At 38.2% G+C, this 18,559-nt stretch overlaps 1 protein-coding gene across 1 annotated transcript in view; it reads left to right on the forward strand.

Annotated features, from left to right (window-relative positions):
* Positions 1–18,559, forward strand: part of CWF19L2 (CWF19 like cell cycle control factor 2) — a 78,262-nt gene that overhangs the window by 27,261 nt on the left and 32,442 nt on the right. Inside the window, exons 7-10 of the mRNA XM_015826765.1 lie at positions 292–407; positions 1,579–2,249; positions 3,968–4,064; positions 5,059–5,148. Of these exons, the coding sequence (XP_015682251.1) occupies positions 292–407; positions 1,579–2,249; positions 3,968–4,064; positions 5,059–5,148 (974 nt within the window). The remainder of the gene's footprint in view (positions 1–291; positions 408–1,578; positions 2,250–3,967; positions 4,065–5,058; positions 5,149–18,559) is intronic.

An 18,559-nucleotide genomic window follows, 5' to 3' on the forward strand; every position in this document is an offset into this window, starting at 1 on the left:
GTTATCCATTGAATATGCTATAAGAATGATTAATGAGAAACTACAGAATCCATTTCTTCCACTGTCTCTCTGTCACCTTCAGGAAAAGACTAATTTTTAAAGACTATTAGGTGGACTGTGGTTTTCAAATGCATGTTAGAACATGAACACAAATGGGAGAAATTTACCGTTGTTAAGAATAATCCTGACTGGATTAACATATGTTGCATATGCAATTAGTACTAAGGTTGTTAAGGTAATTGTATTAAATTGCAGTCTGCAAATACTATATTTACTATTATTATTCTATAGCAATAACAGTAGAAGATGGTGGATTAAGCTGGCTAAAGAAATCCTACCAGAGAATGAAGGATCAGTCTGAGAGAGAAAAACGAGACTTGGAAGAAATTGTAGCTGAAAGATATGGGGTAGGTGGAGAGAGGATGATAATGAAAATATTTGTGCAGGATAAAAAATGAAGCTCCTCAGTGAAACTTCCATAAATCAACATCTTAAATAAAATATACTCTAATAAAAATGGTCTTCATTTTTGGGGATGGTCACAGTGCTGCGTCACAAATACCAAAATCACAAAGAACAAGACCTTAAAAAAATGTACTTCATGCCTAATATAGGTAGTCCTTGACTTACAACAGTTCATTTAGTGACAGTTCATTTAGTGACTTATGATCATTTTTCACACTTATGACCCATGGTCACATGATCGAAATTCAGATGCTTAACAGTTGTTCCAGATTTATGACGGTTGCAATGTCCTGCGGTCATGTGATCGGCTTTTGCGACCTGACAAGCAAAGTCAGTGGGGAAGCCAAATTCACTTAACTACCGTCTTACTAATTTAACAACTGCAGTGATTCACTTAACAACTGTGGCAAGAAAAGTCGTAAAATGGGGCAAAACTCACTTAACAAATGTTTCACTTAGCAACACAAATTGTTGTGGCTGTAACTCAAGGACCACCTGTACTCTTTCCCCTGAGATCCCACGGGGCCGTACCTTTCTGAAATATCTTGAAGATCTGGTTTTTTCCCCAATCATTGAGGCAATGTAAGGTTAGATGTGCTCCTCTCCAAATATTTCTGCCTGCTTTTTTTAAGATTTGGCACAATTGACAAGTTCCTGCAGCTAAGATTAGATATTTAATTGGGTAGTTGCTGGTATTTTCCATGACAAGGTGTTTAATGTTGTTATTGTTATGTTTTTTCTCTTCAATTTTTAAACGATGCTTATTAATTATTTTTTATTATCTAGAATTGCTTTAGTGATTGAGCCAGCTCTTAAATTGATTGATAAGTAAACCAATCCCTCTGCTCAGCTATAAGGCTCACAGGGCATATCTGCAAAGGACTAGTAATTTGACAAATAAAAAGACTGCTTGAAATCCTGAGTTTCTTGGAGGGATTTAGGTAAAAATGAAATATTCCATAAGCTATTACCAGGTTTGTGAAACTCAGCAATTTCAAATGATGTTCATTTCAAAGTTAACATTACAGGTTTTTCTTTCATGTGTTTACCTTAATAGTATTTTACCTTAATAGTATTTACACAATAATATGTGCTTTTTCATCTGTCTTGTAGTCAGTGGAGCTATTTCAGTCCAAATTAAGAGAAGCTGAGACAGCTGCAGTCCAAAAAGAAAGTGATACAAGGGACTGGCGAAAATGCAGATATATGGAAAGCAAACGTACTTCGAGAAATGGCAGAGAGAAGCAGGAGGAAAACAACCTAGAAAGGTTTTCACATAAAGAACAACTTAAAGAGGAGTATAATAAAGTATGTTCTGAGGAGCCGAAAAATTACAGAGGAAGTGAACGGATGGAAACCAAAAAATCAAGGCCGAGTAATAAAGAATCTACAGTAGCAGACTGGACTTGTACACCCAGAAAAGGTCCTCATCAATTAAATCATTATGAGAAACCTTTCTCAAGCTCTGTGAAAGCTGCGTTTCTGAAACCAAGCAGTGAGGGTGATGAAGGAGGCAGACGGCCGAGAACGTCATCCCAATTATTGACTTCTAGTTTTATGAATTGTGGTTTCCGGAAACCTTTTGATGATGCTGATGGGACCCCAAGATGGCGCAAAGCACAGCCTAAGGATGAAATTGGAAAAGCAATTCTAAATGAAAAATCATCTGAAATGGATAAGGCTGTTACTAGGAAGGAGGAAGAGCCAAAGGAGAAAGGGGAACAGATCTCAGAAACTGCAGTGGGAGAAAAGGAGCTGGTGGAGAGTAAACCATCATGTTCTGGGTATTTAGATATCTTCTTGTTTTGAAGTAGAAGACGGTTTTATAGTTGCACAACTGCTTTATTGTCTGTCTGTCTGTCTACCTACCTACCTACCTTACGATATGCTTGGAATTTTGCAATCGTACTATGGGCATTCTCATAAAATGGCAACCATGGACAACTTGAATGTTCAAAAAATGATTACCATTTTTTTTACTTAAAGTCAGGGAAAAGAAATTACTGCTCAGCATAATTTTAAGTGCTAAGAAAATTGGCTTGTTTCCTTACATCCTTATTAATGAGTAATGCCTTGTTTTAATGATCATGAGTATTTTGTTTAACAACTGCAGTGGAAATGAGGTTGTAAGTCCATTGCGAATCAGTGATGTCTCACGTATTGACTGCATCACTTAGCAATGGAGTTGCCACTCCTAACTGTGGTTGTTAAATGAGGACTACCTGTAATAGGTTCTGAACTGGAAGTTTGTATAGATCCATGGTGGTGAACCTATGGCAGAGGTGCCAGAGGCGGCACTCAGAGCCCTCTCTGTGGGCACGTGCGCCGTCGCCCCAGTCCTAGGCCTTCAGCTGGGTTTTATAAAACCTTTTAGCTTTAGTCCTCCGCCGCAGTGTGCAAAAAAAAAAAAAAGGTTCAATCAGTCAATTTCAACTTCTCGTGGGAAAAAAAAAGATCTTGCAAAGTTGGAATTGATTGATTGAACTTTTTAGTCCCACCCAGTCTGCCATTACCACTGCAGCCTCGCCCACCCAATGGGCTACGCCCACCCAATGGGCCACACCCACCTGGCACTCGACGATGCATAAGTGGGTTTTGGGTTGCAGTTTGGGCACTCAGTCTCTAAAAGGTTCGCCATCACTGGTATAGATATTTCATCCCACATATATATACACTATATATGATTTATAATGCTACAAGAATAAAGAACATCTGGGATAATTCCATAATAATTTATGGATGACTAAAGGCAAGGAAATAGTTTACACAGTTAAGGAAATAGAAACTCTAGTTACTTTCTATGAGATATGTATCATGTAGTATGAGAGTGTCTTTTTAAGAGAAGATGGCTTGATTTTCTTGATTTTCTTAGTAATATGTAAAATATTTTGTTTAGTAGGTTTTAAGTTTTAGATTTTATTATGGATTCATGCTAATCTGTTTCTTATTAAAATATACAATATAGTAAGTAACGAATGACCACATTATGTAAGTAAAGAATAATTCCTGTCATTTAGATGTCAAGCTACAACTTCCTCATCTGTGATTTGTTCACACAAGCTGGTAATGATGGCATTTGCATTCAACGATATCTAGAAAATAAAGCTTTCCTATATTTGCAATGGAATATAGTTTGTAGAATAAAGAAGATGGAGCTCTGCAACGATATGTAGCATGTTTGCATATTTCCTGAGGCTATGGCAGAGATCATGTAAACTTTTAAAATTAGCATCAAAACTAGGAAAACTAACTCTAATTTGAGATTTCAAGTAATGTAGCAAATGTTCTTAACAAATTCTAAAGTTTTTTTTTTTTTACATACATTTAAAAGTGAATGTAGTCTGATGTAAAATACTCAGGGCCTAGGCTGAATTTTCTGAATGGACCTCCCTACAGGACTATCATAAGCCACTTTTCTCCAGCTAAGTTATCCAACTGAGACAGTGAATGGCATATTCTCTTTTTCTCCATGCATAATGCCCTGTGTTTTGTATTTGACCAGATCTGTTTTAGAGGACGAGACTCCTCTTATTCTCAGTGACGAAGAAATGAACAAGCTGGGGGCCAAGATTGTAAAAGCAGAATTGATGGGAAACAAGGTGTGTGATTGATTTATTTAGATTTTTAAAAAGACAAATATAATACAGCACTTTAAGATTCGTTGTCATATTTGTGTTGGAAGCATCAAGGTGCTTCTGAATGGAAAGGATTAGCCCAGCGGTTCTCAACCTATGGGTCGCGACTCCATTTGGGGACGATCGACCATTTCACGGGGGTCGCCAAGCAAGGCTGTCTGCCATTTTTCCCCCCTTTTCCGGCGGGTGCCTTACCTCCCTTGAACTGGGCCAGCTGGTGGTCGGCCTGCTCTGTCTCTGCCGCTTGCCAGCTACGCCTCGGCCGGCACAGGGGGCGGAACCACGCATGCGCGGCGCTCCCGGGCAGGGAAAGTCCTCGACTTACGACCGGTTGGGTAGTCCTCGACTTATGACCGGTTTAGTCCTCGACTTACGACCGGTTTAGTCCTCGACTTACGACCGGTTTAGTCCTCGACTTACGACCGGTTGGGGGTCGTGGCATTAAAAAGGTTGAGAACCACTGGAATAGCCAATGACATCACTGTTACCTTGGGACACCAAGTTGAGGGCTCCTTTCATTAATGAGCCCACTGATGTGGCACCTATTCATTTACTTGCATTTACACACTTTCAAACTGCTAGGTGGGCAGGAGCTGGAGCGAATGACGGGAGCTCACCCCGTTACACAGCAGTGCTCGGGTCTCGAACATGGGCTTGTAAATTGTCAACCTAGCATCCTAGAGGCATTGTGCTCCACACTTTAAATCTAATTGTTCAATACTGTTCAAATATTATCATAGCTCCAAAGTAATAAAAATAGATTTATGAAAATATTCTATTAATATCTGACAAACATTGTTTAACTGGAATCAAAGAGTTTTAATGAAGTGTCAGTTGACATAGCATCAACCTTTATTTTATAGGTAACGCTTGAAAAATTATTCATAGAATATTTTGGCATAAAATGCATTGTATGTTTTTAAAAAGTTACATTGTGCAATATTTGTTTTGCTTGAAGGATTTAGCTGCAAAACTTCAGTCTCGGCTCGATAAGGCACGCAAGCTAAAAGACAGTGGAGCACAAGCTGAAGCTAGAAAATCTGATGAGGTAAGGGATATGCCTTATCTTGCATTCATTTTGGATTACTGCCATTGGAAACAAAAGATTTAATGACAGGTGTGCAGCACCTAAGGCTGTGACACTGTTAAATATAGTTCCTAGCATAGGCAGAGAATACGTACAAAACAATTAGAAATTATAATGTGTGGTAGCCTGTGAAGGAAAGCTGTGAAAAGACATTGTTCAGAATCTCAGGTCCTTAGAATGATGGCTTATTTGGTAATTTTAAATAATATTCCCATGGAGTTGCTTATCTCTTACATTTCAGAGTATATATTGTTAGTTTGCCATAAACAAGTATAGAGTCTACATACAAGAATTTTCTCTGATTTTGGTATATTGTAGTCTTGGGAATTAATTTCCTTTTAAAGGTGCATGGACTTTTTGTTTGCCTTAAGCCTTACTTCAAGATTCTGAGGCCATGTTTCTATCAACGATCTTGGTTAGTTTCTCAGTAGTTTTAAATAATTACTTATTCTCTTGAGAAAATAGAGAGCAGGAACAGATTTGGCAATTCTCATGATGTAATTGTTGATTATATGCAATGGGAATGTGGAAGGAAAATGGCTTCAAGGAGCTATAAAGAGGGTGATGTTTTATGTACTTGTTCATAAAAGAACTGGAATTAGGATAGCTAGCAAAACTATTGATAAAAATCAAATCATTTCAGAAGAAAACAAAAGGAAACAATGAAAATAAAACAAAAGGAAACAAAGGAAAAGCAAAGAATTTCAAAAGGAACAAAAAAAATTCCCCGACTTTGATGAAAATAGCAATGTGATTCAATGCAAGAAGGCATCCAGTGATGCATTTTAGGGCAAAAAAAAAATCTTAACATTCCATATATATTGATGGTGTTTATTGGTGGTGACTCCTAAAGAAAGATTTTTCTGGAAATAGCACTTTGCTTTGAGATGTGTCAGCTCCCCCCCCCAAATTTAAAATAACAGTGAGTAAGGTTTATGGTGAAAACATATTTGTAACAAGGTGTGATTTCAAAGAGGTGGTGATGAGAAACTTGTTAAAAACATAGCATTCTGAATTTCTAAAGATTTATTCCAGCCATATTTCTTCTCTACGCAAGATGTTAGGACTTGTACTGACACCAGAGTTTTCTGGATGATTTGATGATGCAGCTGAATATCTGGCTGATTTCATATCTATGTCTAAGTAGGACTGTGCCCATCTTAAAATTGTTAACCTTCAACTCCCAGCTTCCTTCATTAGTGGCAGAACTGGAGTTCTACGAATGGCTTATCCTTATTCAAAGTTCAGTATCATGCTGTTGGTGTTCACATTTAATATTAATTATGCAAAAATTCTGAATGCTTAAATAAATGAAGAAAACTTAAATAGATCAAATAATGACACTTTTTTTTTCTTCTAATACATTTCAGAATTCTAATATGATAACTTCCTTGATGAGGAGTAACTTAACTCACTTTATAGAACTAGCTAGTTTAATTAAATAAACTACATTGTTCAACAGTGCTGTTTTTCATTTTTATATTAGCATGCAAGTAACAAAAGCAGATCTCTTGGCTCCAGTATAATCATGCCAGACAGTACTTCAATAATTATGTATGAGTTGTAAAAGTGGAAATTAACTGAATAAAAGTTTAAAAAGGACGGGTTTCTGAAAAAATGGAAATTAAATGTAAGAAAATCTTTGTATTTTCACATTTGAATGCATTCTATATATGCATTCTTCATTGTTAAAAGCAGAAAGGGACATATTTGGAAATAAATGCATTTAGACTCATAAAAGCATCTTCACTTGAGATCTTAAAATTAGTGAATGCATTGTGCAAGTGACAATATTTTTTAAAGATTTTTGTAAGATTGTGGCTTGTATGAGAAATTTTGAAGAAAAGTATATTCTTTTGTCTTTTGTATTCTAATATATTCAGAAGCATTTGATATTTATTTAGACTGTAAAGTTTTACTGCTTTAATTATCTTCAGAATGCTACTCATAAACAATTGTAAAAGCCAGTAATTGCAGGGAATGAGGTTAGATGACAGTTTCATAATAATTTCTGCTCATTTTCTCTTCTGTTTTCAAGTGAAATTAATGGTTCCTTTTTTTCAGTAAAAGCATCAGTGTATTAAGCCAAAAAGGAAAATGGTGCCATTAAATGTAATTATCTGAATTTTGGTAATATGGTAATGTGATTTGGGAAGCTAGGTATGTATGGAAAAAAGATCCTGGGTTGACCACCTTTAGCCCAAATTTAAAAAAAATTGTTTACCAATATGAATTATGTTTACTAATTACTTTGAATATGATTTTACTCATACCTTCATGATAGTAGTGAATGTTTGAAGTGAAAGTTAGTTTAGTTAAAAAAATATAACTGATTATCTTAAATACATAACTCTGGGCAGCAAATAATAAACAGTACATATTAAGCAGTCAAGCACCTTTATGCTCTGATTAAGCACAGAAGCTGTAGTTAGCATCAATGCTGCAATAAAACTGTATACTTAAAAAGCAAAGAGCTGTGTGCTTCTGTGCCAATTTCCTGGCTTTTAAACTTGCTCAAATATCACCCTGGTGCATTTATCAGTTATATGCATACAATATTCCACACCAATTAGTTAAACTTCAGCTGTTCTACTTTTAGAAGCTTCAAATGCAGTAGATATAATATTAATTATTTTTTTCATTTAAGGCAGGGGTGTCAAACTCAATTTCATTGAGGGCTGCATCAGCGTTGCGGTTGCCCTTGGGCCGGGTGGGTGTGGCCAGGGTGGGTGCAGCCTACTGGGTGGGCGTGAATGGAGTGGGTGTGGCCTACTGGGTGGGCATTGCCAGCTCTACATCATTCGCATCAAGGGTGCCTGTGGGGGCCTGGGCAGGAATGGGACAGATCTGAAGGTCTCTGGCAGAAGGGGGTGGGACCAGGGCAAGTGCCAAGGCATGGTCCACTGGAGGAGCCTCACTGTTCCTCTCAAGCCATGTGGGGGGGCTGGATGGTGGTGCGGGCTGCCTGGAGCCCTGGGCAGCAGAGGTCAAACGCCCAGCCTGGCACTTAAGCACCCGCGACACCAAGCCCAGCCCTACTTCCCCAAGGGGGTGCCCAACTGCACCTCCTCCTCAAAGCTGCTGCTGCTGTGCTTGCTCTCCTTAGCCAGATTGCTCATGATGGGTACAAGGGCAAAGTCAGAGGGAGGCCCATTCCCTCTCCATGGGAGGAGACCTGGCTTTGTATCCAAAGCTTCCTTAGCAATAGGATGGGAGGCCCCCAGGATAGGCCAGGAGGAGGGGGCAAGGGGATGGTGAAAGGGAAGCAGGGCAGGACTAAGGCAAGACTTCCCTCAGACCCTCCCTCTCCTTCTTTTCTTCCTTCCTTCCTAAGTACAGAGTGGTGGGAAAATATTTGAGATGAGGGAGGGAGAAAAGCAGGCAAGAAACGCAGCTGGGGAGGTGTCACCCTTCGTGAGGAATGAAGAAATGCACCATCACCTGGAAATGGCCAGCACATGGCCCTCACCTACTTCACATATCTGGCTTGGTGGGCTCTGGGAGGGGAAGCCATGAGCAGCGTGAGAGACAACGTTACCTGCGCAATGCCGCCCAGCCCCCAGCCTGCCCGGTTTCGGCAGGCAGCAGGGCGTTCTCACAGCACCGACAGGTTGAAGGTGCGAAGCTCGCCAGATTTGCACCTTGCTGCCTGCTGAAACTGGGCAGGCTGGGGGCTAGGCAGCATTGCACTTCTCATCAGATTCGCTCAGCTCTTGGCGCTGTGAGGAGAGTGCCCCGCTGTCTGCCGAAACCCCTCCCCCGGAGCCCATCAAGCCAGATATGTGAAGTAGGCGAGGGCCATTTGCTGGCCACTTCCAGGCGATGGTGCATTTCTTCATTCCTCACAAAGGGTGACACCTCCCCAGCATGCACCCAGGGGGTGGGGCCGACGCGGCAGGGGCTGGTTCCTCACTATTTCCAGACGGCCTTGTAGAGCTAAGACTGAATGCGTTTCAGCATAGATGGCCACCACAAAATTGTACATTGGCTCCCAGCCAGCCAGGGCCAAGGCAGAAGGGGCGATTTCCTCACTGTTTCCAGGATGGCTTCGCGGGCCACATGAAACCACTTTGCGCGCTGCATCCGGCCCCCAGGCCTTGTGTTTGACACGTCTGATTTAAGGCAACAATTACTGTCATTGAATGTTCTTTTCATATTGGAAAGAAGTGGTAGGAACTATTTGAAAGTTAAGCATATTTCAAGATACTCCAAGTTGATTTAGGCAGCGCATTTTAAATCTATGCCCCAAATTGAAAAGTGTAATCATAAGTGTAAGTAGAAACACCAGGCAAGAAAGAACAGCAAATTAGAAAGTCATCAAATTTAATGTGTTGCCAAATAATTTCTCTTTGAGCTAAGACATAAGTATTTGAATTTTTATGAATTCTAGAATGTTTTTAGGATCACGTATGTGCCACGAATATAAGTAAACTATGATGCTATGGTTTATGGCACTTCAAAGAACAGTTTCAACAGTTCTTCACTCAAAAGATATGTTAGAAAGATACATGAAACAGTAAAAGTCAGGGAAAATGGAAGAACAATGATCCAAAACCACCTAAAAGATGTAAGTTTGGGAATTAATTCTGAGTACCATGGATACCAGTGGAAAATAGGAGAAGTTATTTCAGAAGAGTAAAACATAAAGGCCTTTTTCAAACAGCCAATAAAAAGGATATTATAAGGATATATTATAAGGATATAGTAATGTGCAGTTATAGCAGAGGATGGTTTTACTACAAATGATAACGTATGGCTGCATTAAATAAATGGAGCCAAAAACCTTAATACAGATATTATTATTTTAATATTGAAGGTAGAAATAAAGTAAGGTTAATCTGTGCAAGTCATTTTTTCAGCATTTTCATTGACCAAGTTTTTAATTTAATCCCTTTAAATCTGATCTGGTTGGTACTCTGTGAATAGATATCTCTTTGCATGGAAGTAATTGTTTCATTCAGATCACAGCTAATGAACAGAAACTGCCAAATTATGTAATGGAAAGGAGGCATTACTTTGGGGCTCATAGGAGCAGTGTTGATGAGTCAGATGGAACAAGGAAGGATGTGCAAAAATGTACCACTGATGGCAGGGCTTTTTTTCTCGGAGAAAAGGTGGCGGAACTCAAACCTGGCCACGCCCTCATCAAACCCTAGGACCGCCCCTTTAGAGAACAGGAATGCAAGTAAAATTTGGGAGGGGCTATTTCCGGTGTGGGAGGGGCTATTTCCGGTGCGGCCGGCCCGGAAAAAGGTGCCGGAACGCGGTTCCGCCGCGTTCCGGCTNATTAGTTTTTATATTCATTGTCATCTCAAGCGGCATAACCTATGCTGGAGAGGGTTATAAAATTCACACGTTTGGCTTAGTTTCAAAATCTAAAATATGCATTAATTAAACCAAAATTGCTTCTTCCCTGATTCAATGTCATCCAATTAATGGTGTTTAAATTTTGAGAAGCAATTATATAAGAAACTCATCAATATAAGCATATGTGTAATTGGTGTTCTAAAGGTCATTAGTCAGAGGTTTCCAAAATGTATAGAAAAGATATCATACAAGTAATTAGACAGTTTAAGATGAGTAATTAAGCTATATTCGTTAAATAAAGATGTTTGGCTTTCAGCCATTGCATCTGGGAAATATGGATGGTCTTTCAGTTAATTGGAAGTTTGTAACATATATGTACGTACGTGTGTTGATTAGATCATTGTGTTATTTTTATACTTTTTTCAAACCTTTGTGAGAAGTATATGATACGACAGGGTGGAACCTTTGTTTTTTTAATTAGATGACTGAGGTCAGTAAAGGAGGAAACTGACAGGCATCAGATATGATATTCAGATTCTTTAGTATCACTAGGTTTGCAACAATTCAACTGAATATTTTTCAAGATATAATAATATATTAAATTTATATGGCGCCCAGTGCCAGTGACTGGAATATTTGAAATGTCTTTTAGAATATATATACATTCTGGAAGTTAAGCCTTTTGCTGGTGTTCATTGACCACACTTTTTATCTTATGTCTAAGTCTAAGATAAGACAAATCCTTAACTTATTTGATACTTTCATAACCTCATTCCCTTCAGATGGGTGGATTGCTTAATTCATTCTGGATTGAGAGGAAGGGGTTTCAGATACCTGAAAACTCTTAATGACCAAAGAATGGAAACCATACACAAGATAACAAAATAGTTTATGGTAGCAGAGTTGCAATACCAACTAAATAAAAGGTTAGTAGAGGAAATCCTGTTTGGATTAGCTGATATCATGTTTCTACAACCCAGCTGAATATATGCATAATTTATCTTGAAATTGCTCTTATCAAAGTTACAGTATGAAACTATTTTTACTTTCCAAGGTTACATCATATTCTCAAGAATACTCTAGTTAGTATCGGAAAATGTGAAATCCTTGTAAGACTTTCAGACCGGAGGAAGATAATGTCAAATTCCATTCTGATTATCTCAATATAGAAACTTTTCTGCTACCACCAAGTAGTCAAATGTCATTAACTAGGGTTTGATGTCTGGTGATGATATGGATCAGTACTCACTAACTTGACCTGTCTCTATTGTTTTCTTTCCAATAATCTTGACTCTGTCCATTGTTTTCCTCTTCTATTTTCCTTAACTTTGTCAAGCGTAATAATTGTTTTTCCTGGTCCATCATTCAAGTGCCTCAAATGCTCAAAGTATGTGGTTTTCTACTTATTGATTACTTTTAAGAGAGTAAGTCATATTTTTTGATGGGTGATTCCTCTCATTTATGCTACTTTTAGTAGCTTGTTCCAAGTGCATAATCTGGAAGTGTTTTCCATTTTTCTCTTGGCATTTCTTATTGTGCAGCTTCACGACCATACATTACCACTGGAAAGACCATTGCTTTAACTATTTAAGTCTTTATTGCTATAAGAAATGTATGCTCATGACCTTAAGTTAATTGTAGGTAGTGCTTACTTAGCAATCACAATTGGGATTGTCAGTTTGATCATTAAGTAAAGCTTCCTTTTGTGTTACACACCTGTGAAGGTCACAAATGTGAGGATTGTTTGCAAAATTGCATTTTCATTATCGTCATAATGGCAATTGCCAAATGAGGCAGTCACTAAACAATGATCTATCTGTATTGCTTTTCTTTCTAGAATTTATTCTTCTCCAGCACACTGTCAGCTTCATTTTTGAGCCTAAAAAAACCCTATTGTCTTCGCTTATTCACCGTCATCTTATTCATTAGTCATACAGGTTGTTAGTAACTATTTTTCTCAGTATCAGCATTAACCCATTTTTTTCACTTTCCATTTTTAGTTTTATAAAAAATTGTTCTAAGTTGTTTTTACTTTTAGGTAACAAAGTAATATCTGCACATCTCAAACTTCATTTTTTAATATCTTCCAGTCTTGTCATTCTTTTACTATAATTATGTAAGTTAACTATATAAGTTAAACTAATATAGGGAAAATAATGCTTCACTTCCTTACGTATTTTGAACCACTTGGTTTCTCCAAGTTATTTTAGCTAATTATATTTCATGTGCTTTTCTGAAATCTTTGTGTTAATTTAGTATTTTGCTGTTTTGCGAGATCTTAAGCAAAACTTTACCAGTATGAGGAATGATAATTGGTATATTTTCTTGCATTCTCCTTTTTCAACTTATATCCCAATCTGTTTTTGATTTGGCCTCAGACTTGTTTATATTTGTTAATGTAGAATTGTTAGGACTTCTGCTTCCTTATGTAACTTTCAACAGTTCAGTAGGAATTTCATCTGCTTCTGGTGCTTCCATCTTTAACAGCTAGACTATTGCCTGTTGTACCTCAATTTCCTGTGGAATTAGTTCCTAATTATTCACTCTCTCAACAAATATATTATCATTTGTAAAAAAAAAATCCAGCTTTTCTATCTTTTTAAATCTTATTCATGCTTCCTACTTACTTACTTATTTACTTTATTTATTTATTTAGCCACCCATTTTACCGAAGGGCTATTCTGAGTGGCTTAAATAATAAAACAGAAACAAATGCTAAAAATATATAGAAATAATAATAGCAAAGGAATAAAACAATAAAAATGAAAAATGGAAGTACCATAATTGAAATTAAAAAGATAAGCAGAGGGGAAGTGGGAAGTACAGGGGTAAGTGGAACTAACTAGTTGGGGGTTGGACTAGAACAGGGGTTCCCATTACCGGGCTGTGGCCTAATCGCCACTAAGCCACATGAGTTGCCGGCCAATGCTCACACCTCGTTGCAGGCGCTTTTGGCCCCCCTTGCGCGAGCCTTGTTGTAGGTGCTTGTGGCCATGCTCATACGAGCCTTGTTGTGGGCTCGCAACAATTAACAACCATGTTACTAATTCAACAACTACAGTGATTCACTTAACAAAGGTGGCAAGAAAAGTAGTAAAATGGGGCAAAACTCACTTAAAGTTCTCACTTAACAACATAAATTTTGGGCTCAATTGTTGTAAGTTGAGGATTACCTGTACCCACTTATTGGAGTATATAACATACATACATACATACATACATACATTTGTGTGTGTATGTATAAGTATGATATCTATATATAATTATATCTATCTATCTATCTATCTATCTATCTATCTATCTATCTATCTATCTATCTATCTATCTATCTATCTATCTATCTATCTATCTATCTATCTATCAAATAATAACTTCCCATATATCTTTTCATTACTCCTGAGTATTCCTACCTCAAGCTATAAATTGTCTTATGATTTCTTTGGTCTTAAAAAAATCTAATTTTCCTGTTCTGTTGTATTTTTTGGTTGACATTTTAGATTGAGCTCTCTTGCCCTTGTTTGATAGTGAAGCCATGGATTCAGTTGTCATATGTTCTTTTTATTGTCTAAGACAGGGCTTTTCAACCAGTGGTACGGGTACCACCTGTGGTACATTGGCACCTGGCAGGTGGTACGCGACCATCCTAGAAAAGGGGTAGCACGGGAGGGGAATGAGCTGAACCGGTGGCAGCACCGCACAAGCCTGAGCGAGAGATGGCTGGAGCTGCAGGGCTGTCAGGGCTTAGCGGAAGCGCCAGGATCAGCGCCAAGCTCCAGCTGGAGCTTGGCACTGATCCTGGTGCTTCTGCTGAGCCCAGAAGAAGCACCAATCAGCTGGAAAGCATACTGATCCTGGCACTTCTGCTGAGCCCAGAAGAAGCGCTGCTTGCATGCAAAAAGCTAGAACTGCGGCTGATGCCTTGTTGCTAAATAGGTTGCAGGAAATGTTTTGAAAAACTGAAAAAGGAGATTTTTGTTTTGTCTTTTCCAGATACTTTTGCATATAGTGTTGGGAGTTCTCCCATTTTGCCCCAAATTTAATTTTCACTCTCAAGGTACAATATACTGCTAAAACCTCAAAATTTGATCTCACCAGCCTTTTTGCAGAGCACAATAATTAATTCAGAAGTCCATGAAGTCGGTGAACACATTATTTTGTGTGGCTGTTTTTCAGGCTTGATTTATTTTTATTCTCTTTTAATATGCAAGTTGATGAACTTTACTCAGAACCTCTCCTTTTAGTCTCAAATCTTAGTTTTGGTTGTCCCGTTTTATTCCCTATTCATTGGAGTTACTTACTTGGTTGCATAAATAATAAGTATGCATTCAGATTTGCAGTAATTCAGAGATTAAGTTAGTTTTTGATCAATTAGGGCACAGGTGTTAAACTTGCCACGTCACGTGACGTATCGTGACTTTTTTTGCATTGCCGGAGCTGGGATGGGTGCGGCCTCCGTATGATGCAACCAGCCTGCGGGCCGGCAGTTTGACACCCCTGACTTAGGGGATTCACTGAAACATCCAGTTTGTCCAGTGTGACTAAACCAGTATTTGTCAATATTAGCAACCTTAAGATCTGTAGACTTCAATTCCCAGAATTTCCTAGCTAGCAAGATATCTTAATAATTGCCAGGTTGAGACATACTGGTCTAAACCTGAAGTGGCCAATATTTTGGGCACCAGGGACCAGTTCTGTGGAGAGAGGTTTCCCGCAGACCGGAGGACGTGTGGTTTTGCATACTGCCTGCATCCTGCAGATGGGGCTTTGCTTGTTTGCGCTGCCCCATTGCTGGCATGCCGCAGACTGGTGCTGGTCCATGGAGCAGGGGTGGGATCTCCTGCTCTAAATATTTCCATTCCACTCTGCTTATTAATGCTATATGTCTTCTTTATCTAAATATTGCTGTTCTTTTGTGATACTCGATCTGGATTAATTTTGTTTAGTTTTAGTAGAGAACTACATTTATTTTGCACCCTATCGGACCTGTGCATATGTTTTTCATTAGCCCAGCTTTTTTTATGTTTGTCTTTAGGAATTATTATTTTTCCCTTTCCTCCCCTCTCTGTGACAGAGCTATTCTTAAAATTTTATTAATTACCCAATAAATATTGAAAATCAGGGCCATTTTCATAGATACTGACCTCATGTAATCAGTCTGCTTTGCTCAGCTGTGTGTTGTGTTCCAATTATGCTGCATTGTGGAGCCTTTTCAATTTCTGATGTGAAATTATGGAATAGTCTACCTAACAGCATTATTTTAGTTAGCATGCCATCCACCAAGGGCTCTTTTAGGGCTAGGAGGCTTGTTGAATTCAAATGCAGGGATTGGTGGTAAAGCTTCTACTATGTAATCTCTATATACAATTGATATAATTATACACAATGCTTGATTAATCAAATACATATGATATATGTCACAGAGTATGTGCAGCATGCAATTTCTTGTACTTTATAATTTTAAGGTAATTGTTCTGATGCCAAAAGAAGGCTTTTTACGTATGTTAGTCTTTCAAGTTTAAATTCTGATGTGCAGTTCATCTGTGAACACAGAGCTGGCTCTGCAGTCCCACTCTGGAAGAGTCTAACACAATGGAGGCACTGAAACTCCATTATTGTGGTAACCTTGGGTGTTATTCTGTGATGCTGTTCACAGTTTTATATCAGATTTTGGCAGCTCTTGCCTTCAAAACCGATGGAAGCTTCATAGCACAGGGCTTGCCAGAAACTGGTAAGGTATATCGACATTGAATCCCTGATTATCAGAGCCCAAATGAAATTAGTAGGACATGTCATCAAAATGGATAACCTTCGTATGCCTTGCTAGTTGCCCTATAGATGTACTGGAGTCTGGGAAGAGACCTCAAGGTCAATGCTGTGAAAGAAATCCTACTCCATTGTGGCATCCACCAAGGGAACTACAAGCTGCAGCTGCTGACAGCGCCTGCTGGGGAGTCCATGGCAAGGGCAAAATGGGACTGTCAAGCCATGTCCACAGCCATAGCATGCCTTCAAACCTGAAGGACTACCATACTGATATGTTGATCCATAGGAGCTGGCCTTAATTTTATGCCTTTACCGCAAAGAGAGTGATCTTATGCAAAAGATGTAGTTCCTGTCCAAAATTAGAAAATTAAAATCTGATCTAGAGCAGGAACGGCTGCTGGAATTGGGTATGTCTAGTTTAACGAAGAGAAGGACGAGGGGGGACATGATAGCAGTTTTCCAATATCTCAGGGGCTGCCACAAAGAAGAGGGAGTCAAGCTATTCTCCAAAGCGCCTGAGGGCAGGACGAGAAGCAATGGATGGAAACTGATCAAGGAGAGAAGCAACCTAGAACTAAGGAGAAACTTCCTGACAGAACTATTAACCAGTAGAACAACTTGCCTCCAGAAGCGGTGAATGCTCCAACACTGGAAGTTTTTAAGAAGAAAGTGGACAGCCATTTGTCCGAAATGGTGTAGGGTTTCCTGCCTGAGCAGGGGGTTGGACTTGATGACCTCCAAGGTCCCTTTCAAGTTTTTATTATTATTATTATTATTATTATTATTATTATTATTATTATTATTATTATTGTTGTTGTTGTTGTTGTTGTTGTTATTATAACTGGCTATGTTGACGCATTGCATGAAGCCATAATGTGTGTTTGGTTTTATTTAATATGTTATGTAAATCAGTTATTTATGTTTGGAATCAAAACAGTTTTTTATGTTTGGAATCAAAACACAGGACACAAAACAAATAATCAAGGCTCACTGCAGACTTTATTAGATAGCACATGCTGGAGGGTAGCCACCAAACAAATAGTGAGAGACACCCCTGCAAACAAAGAGATGCGTTGATATTCACACATTCCAAAAAGGAAGGGAAAATGATGCAGGCACATATATGCATAAATAATAGAAGACGTAAGCATGCATGTTCATTAGTAATAGATCTTGGGTTACTTCCCGACCTTCTACAGTTAATATCTTCAAAAAGAGAATAATTGTCTTAATGAAAAGAAACATGTCAAGGGGTTACCATGGGAATCTTCTGATAAGATTTGCTGTAAGGTAGCTGCTTCAAGGCTGCATTCCTTACGTATCTATTTTATTAATGGGTCCCATTCATCTGAAAATTTACTATGTTTAGTAAATCATAGCTTAAGGTTTTTCATGTTACACAAACCCATAGTGTGAACATGTTCTCTCAATTAAGAAGCATTTTGTTCTAATATGTTCATTTATTTATCTGTAAGTATTGGAGTCTTCCAAATCATGAAATCACTCTCTTTTTAAAGATTGGAAATAATGTTTGCATAATTCCTGTGATTTTCTTGATTCCTGTAATTTTTCAGGTTCTAAATTAAGTCAGATGACATTTCTGTTGTGGCTGAAATTCAGTTGTATTATTGATGCTCTGTGTATTTCCAAACGAGTTAATGAGTGATTTTCTTCACAAAAGCTGGATACTTTTAAAATTATATTGAAATTATACTACATCCTACTCGAAATCTGGTTCTAAAAGAATAACAACATGCCATTCTGCCTTCTTAAAACTAATTTTGGCCATCTAGTCAGCTAAATGGGATGGCAGAGTTAATCTCACCAACTACTTTCTGGTGAATGAAGGTTTTGTAGATAGCCAAGCCTAGCAAGGCAGCATTTTCATGAAAAATTTTAAGTCCATTTCTTTGTAGCAGTGACTTTATTAAAGTACACATGACTACTACATCTTCTTCTTCTTCTTCTTCTTCTTCTTCTTCTTCTTCTTCTTCTTCTTCTTCTTCTTCTTCTTCTTCTTCTTCTTCTTCTTCTTCTTCTTCTTCTTCTTCTTCTTCTTCTTCTTCTCCTCCTTCTCCTCCTCCTCCTCCTCCTCCTCCTCCTCCTCCTCCTCCTTATTGAACATATGAATTCCAAAGAATAAGTCATGTTGTCTTTTCCTCATTTATGTCATTAAAAATGTAACTCTTATGTAGATTAATCTGCCATTAATCTTGAGCAAATAATAAATAATAAAATAAGCTCCTGATGTGGATAGTAAGTTCATGAAAGTAGTTCATGAAGGAGCTTCTATGAAATTTGA

The sequence above is a fragment of the Protobothrops mucrosquamatus genome, unplaced genomic scaffold (assembly GCF_001527695.2).
Source record: "Protobothrops mucrosquamatus isolate PMUCROS unplaced genomic scaffold, P.Mucros_1.0 scaffold3286, whole genome shotgun sequence".
NCBI classification, from domain to species: Eukaryota; Metazoa; Chordata; class Lepidosauria; order Squamata; family Viperidae; genus Protobothrops; species Protobothrops mucrosquamatus.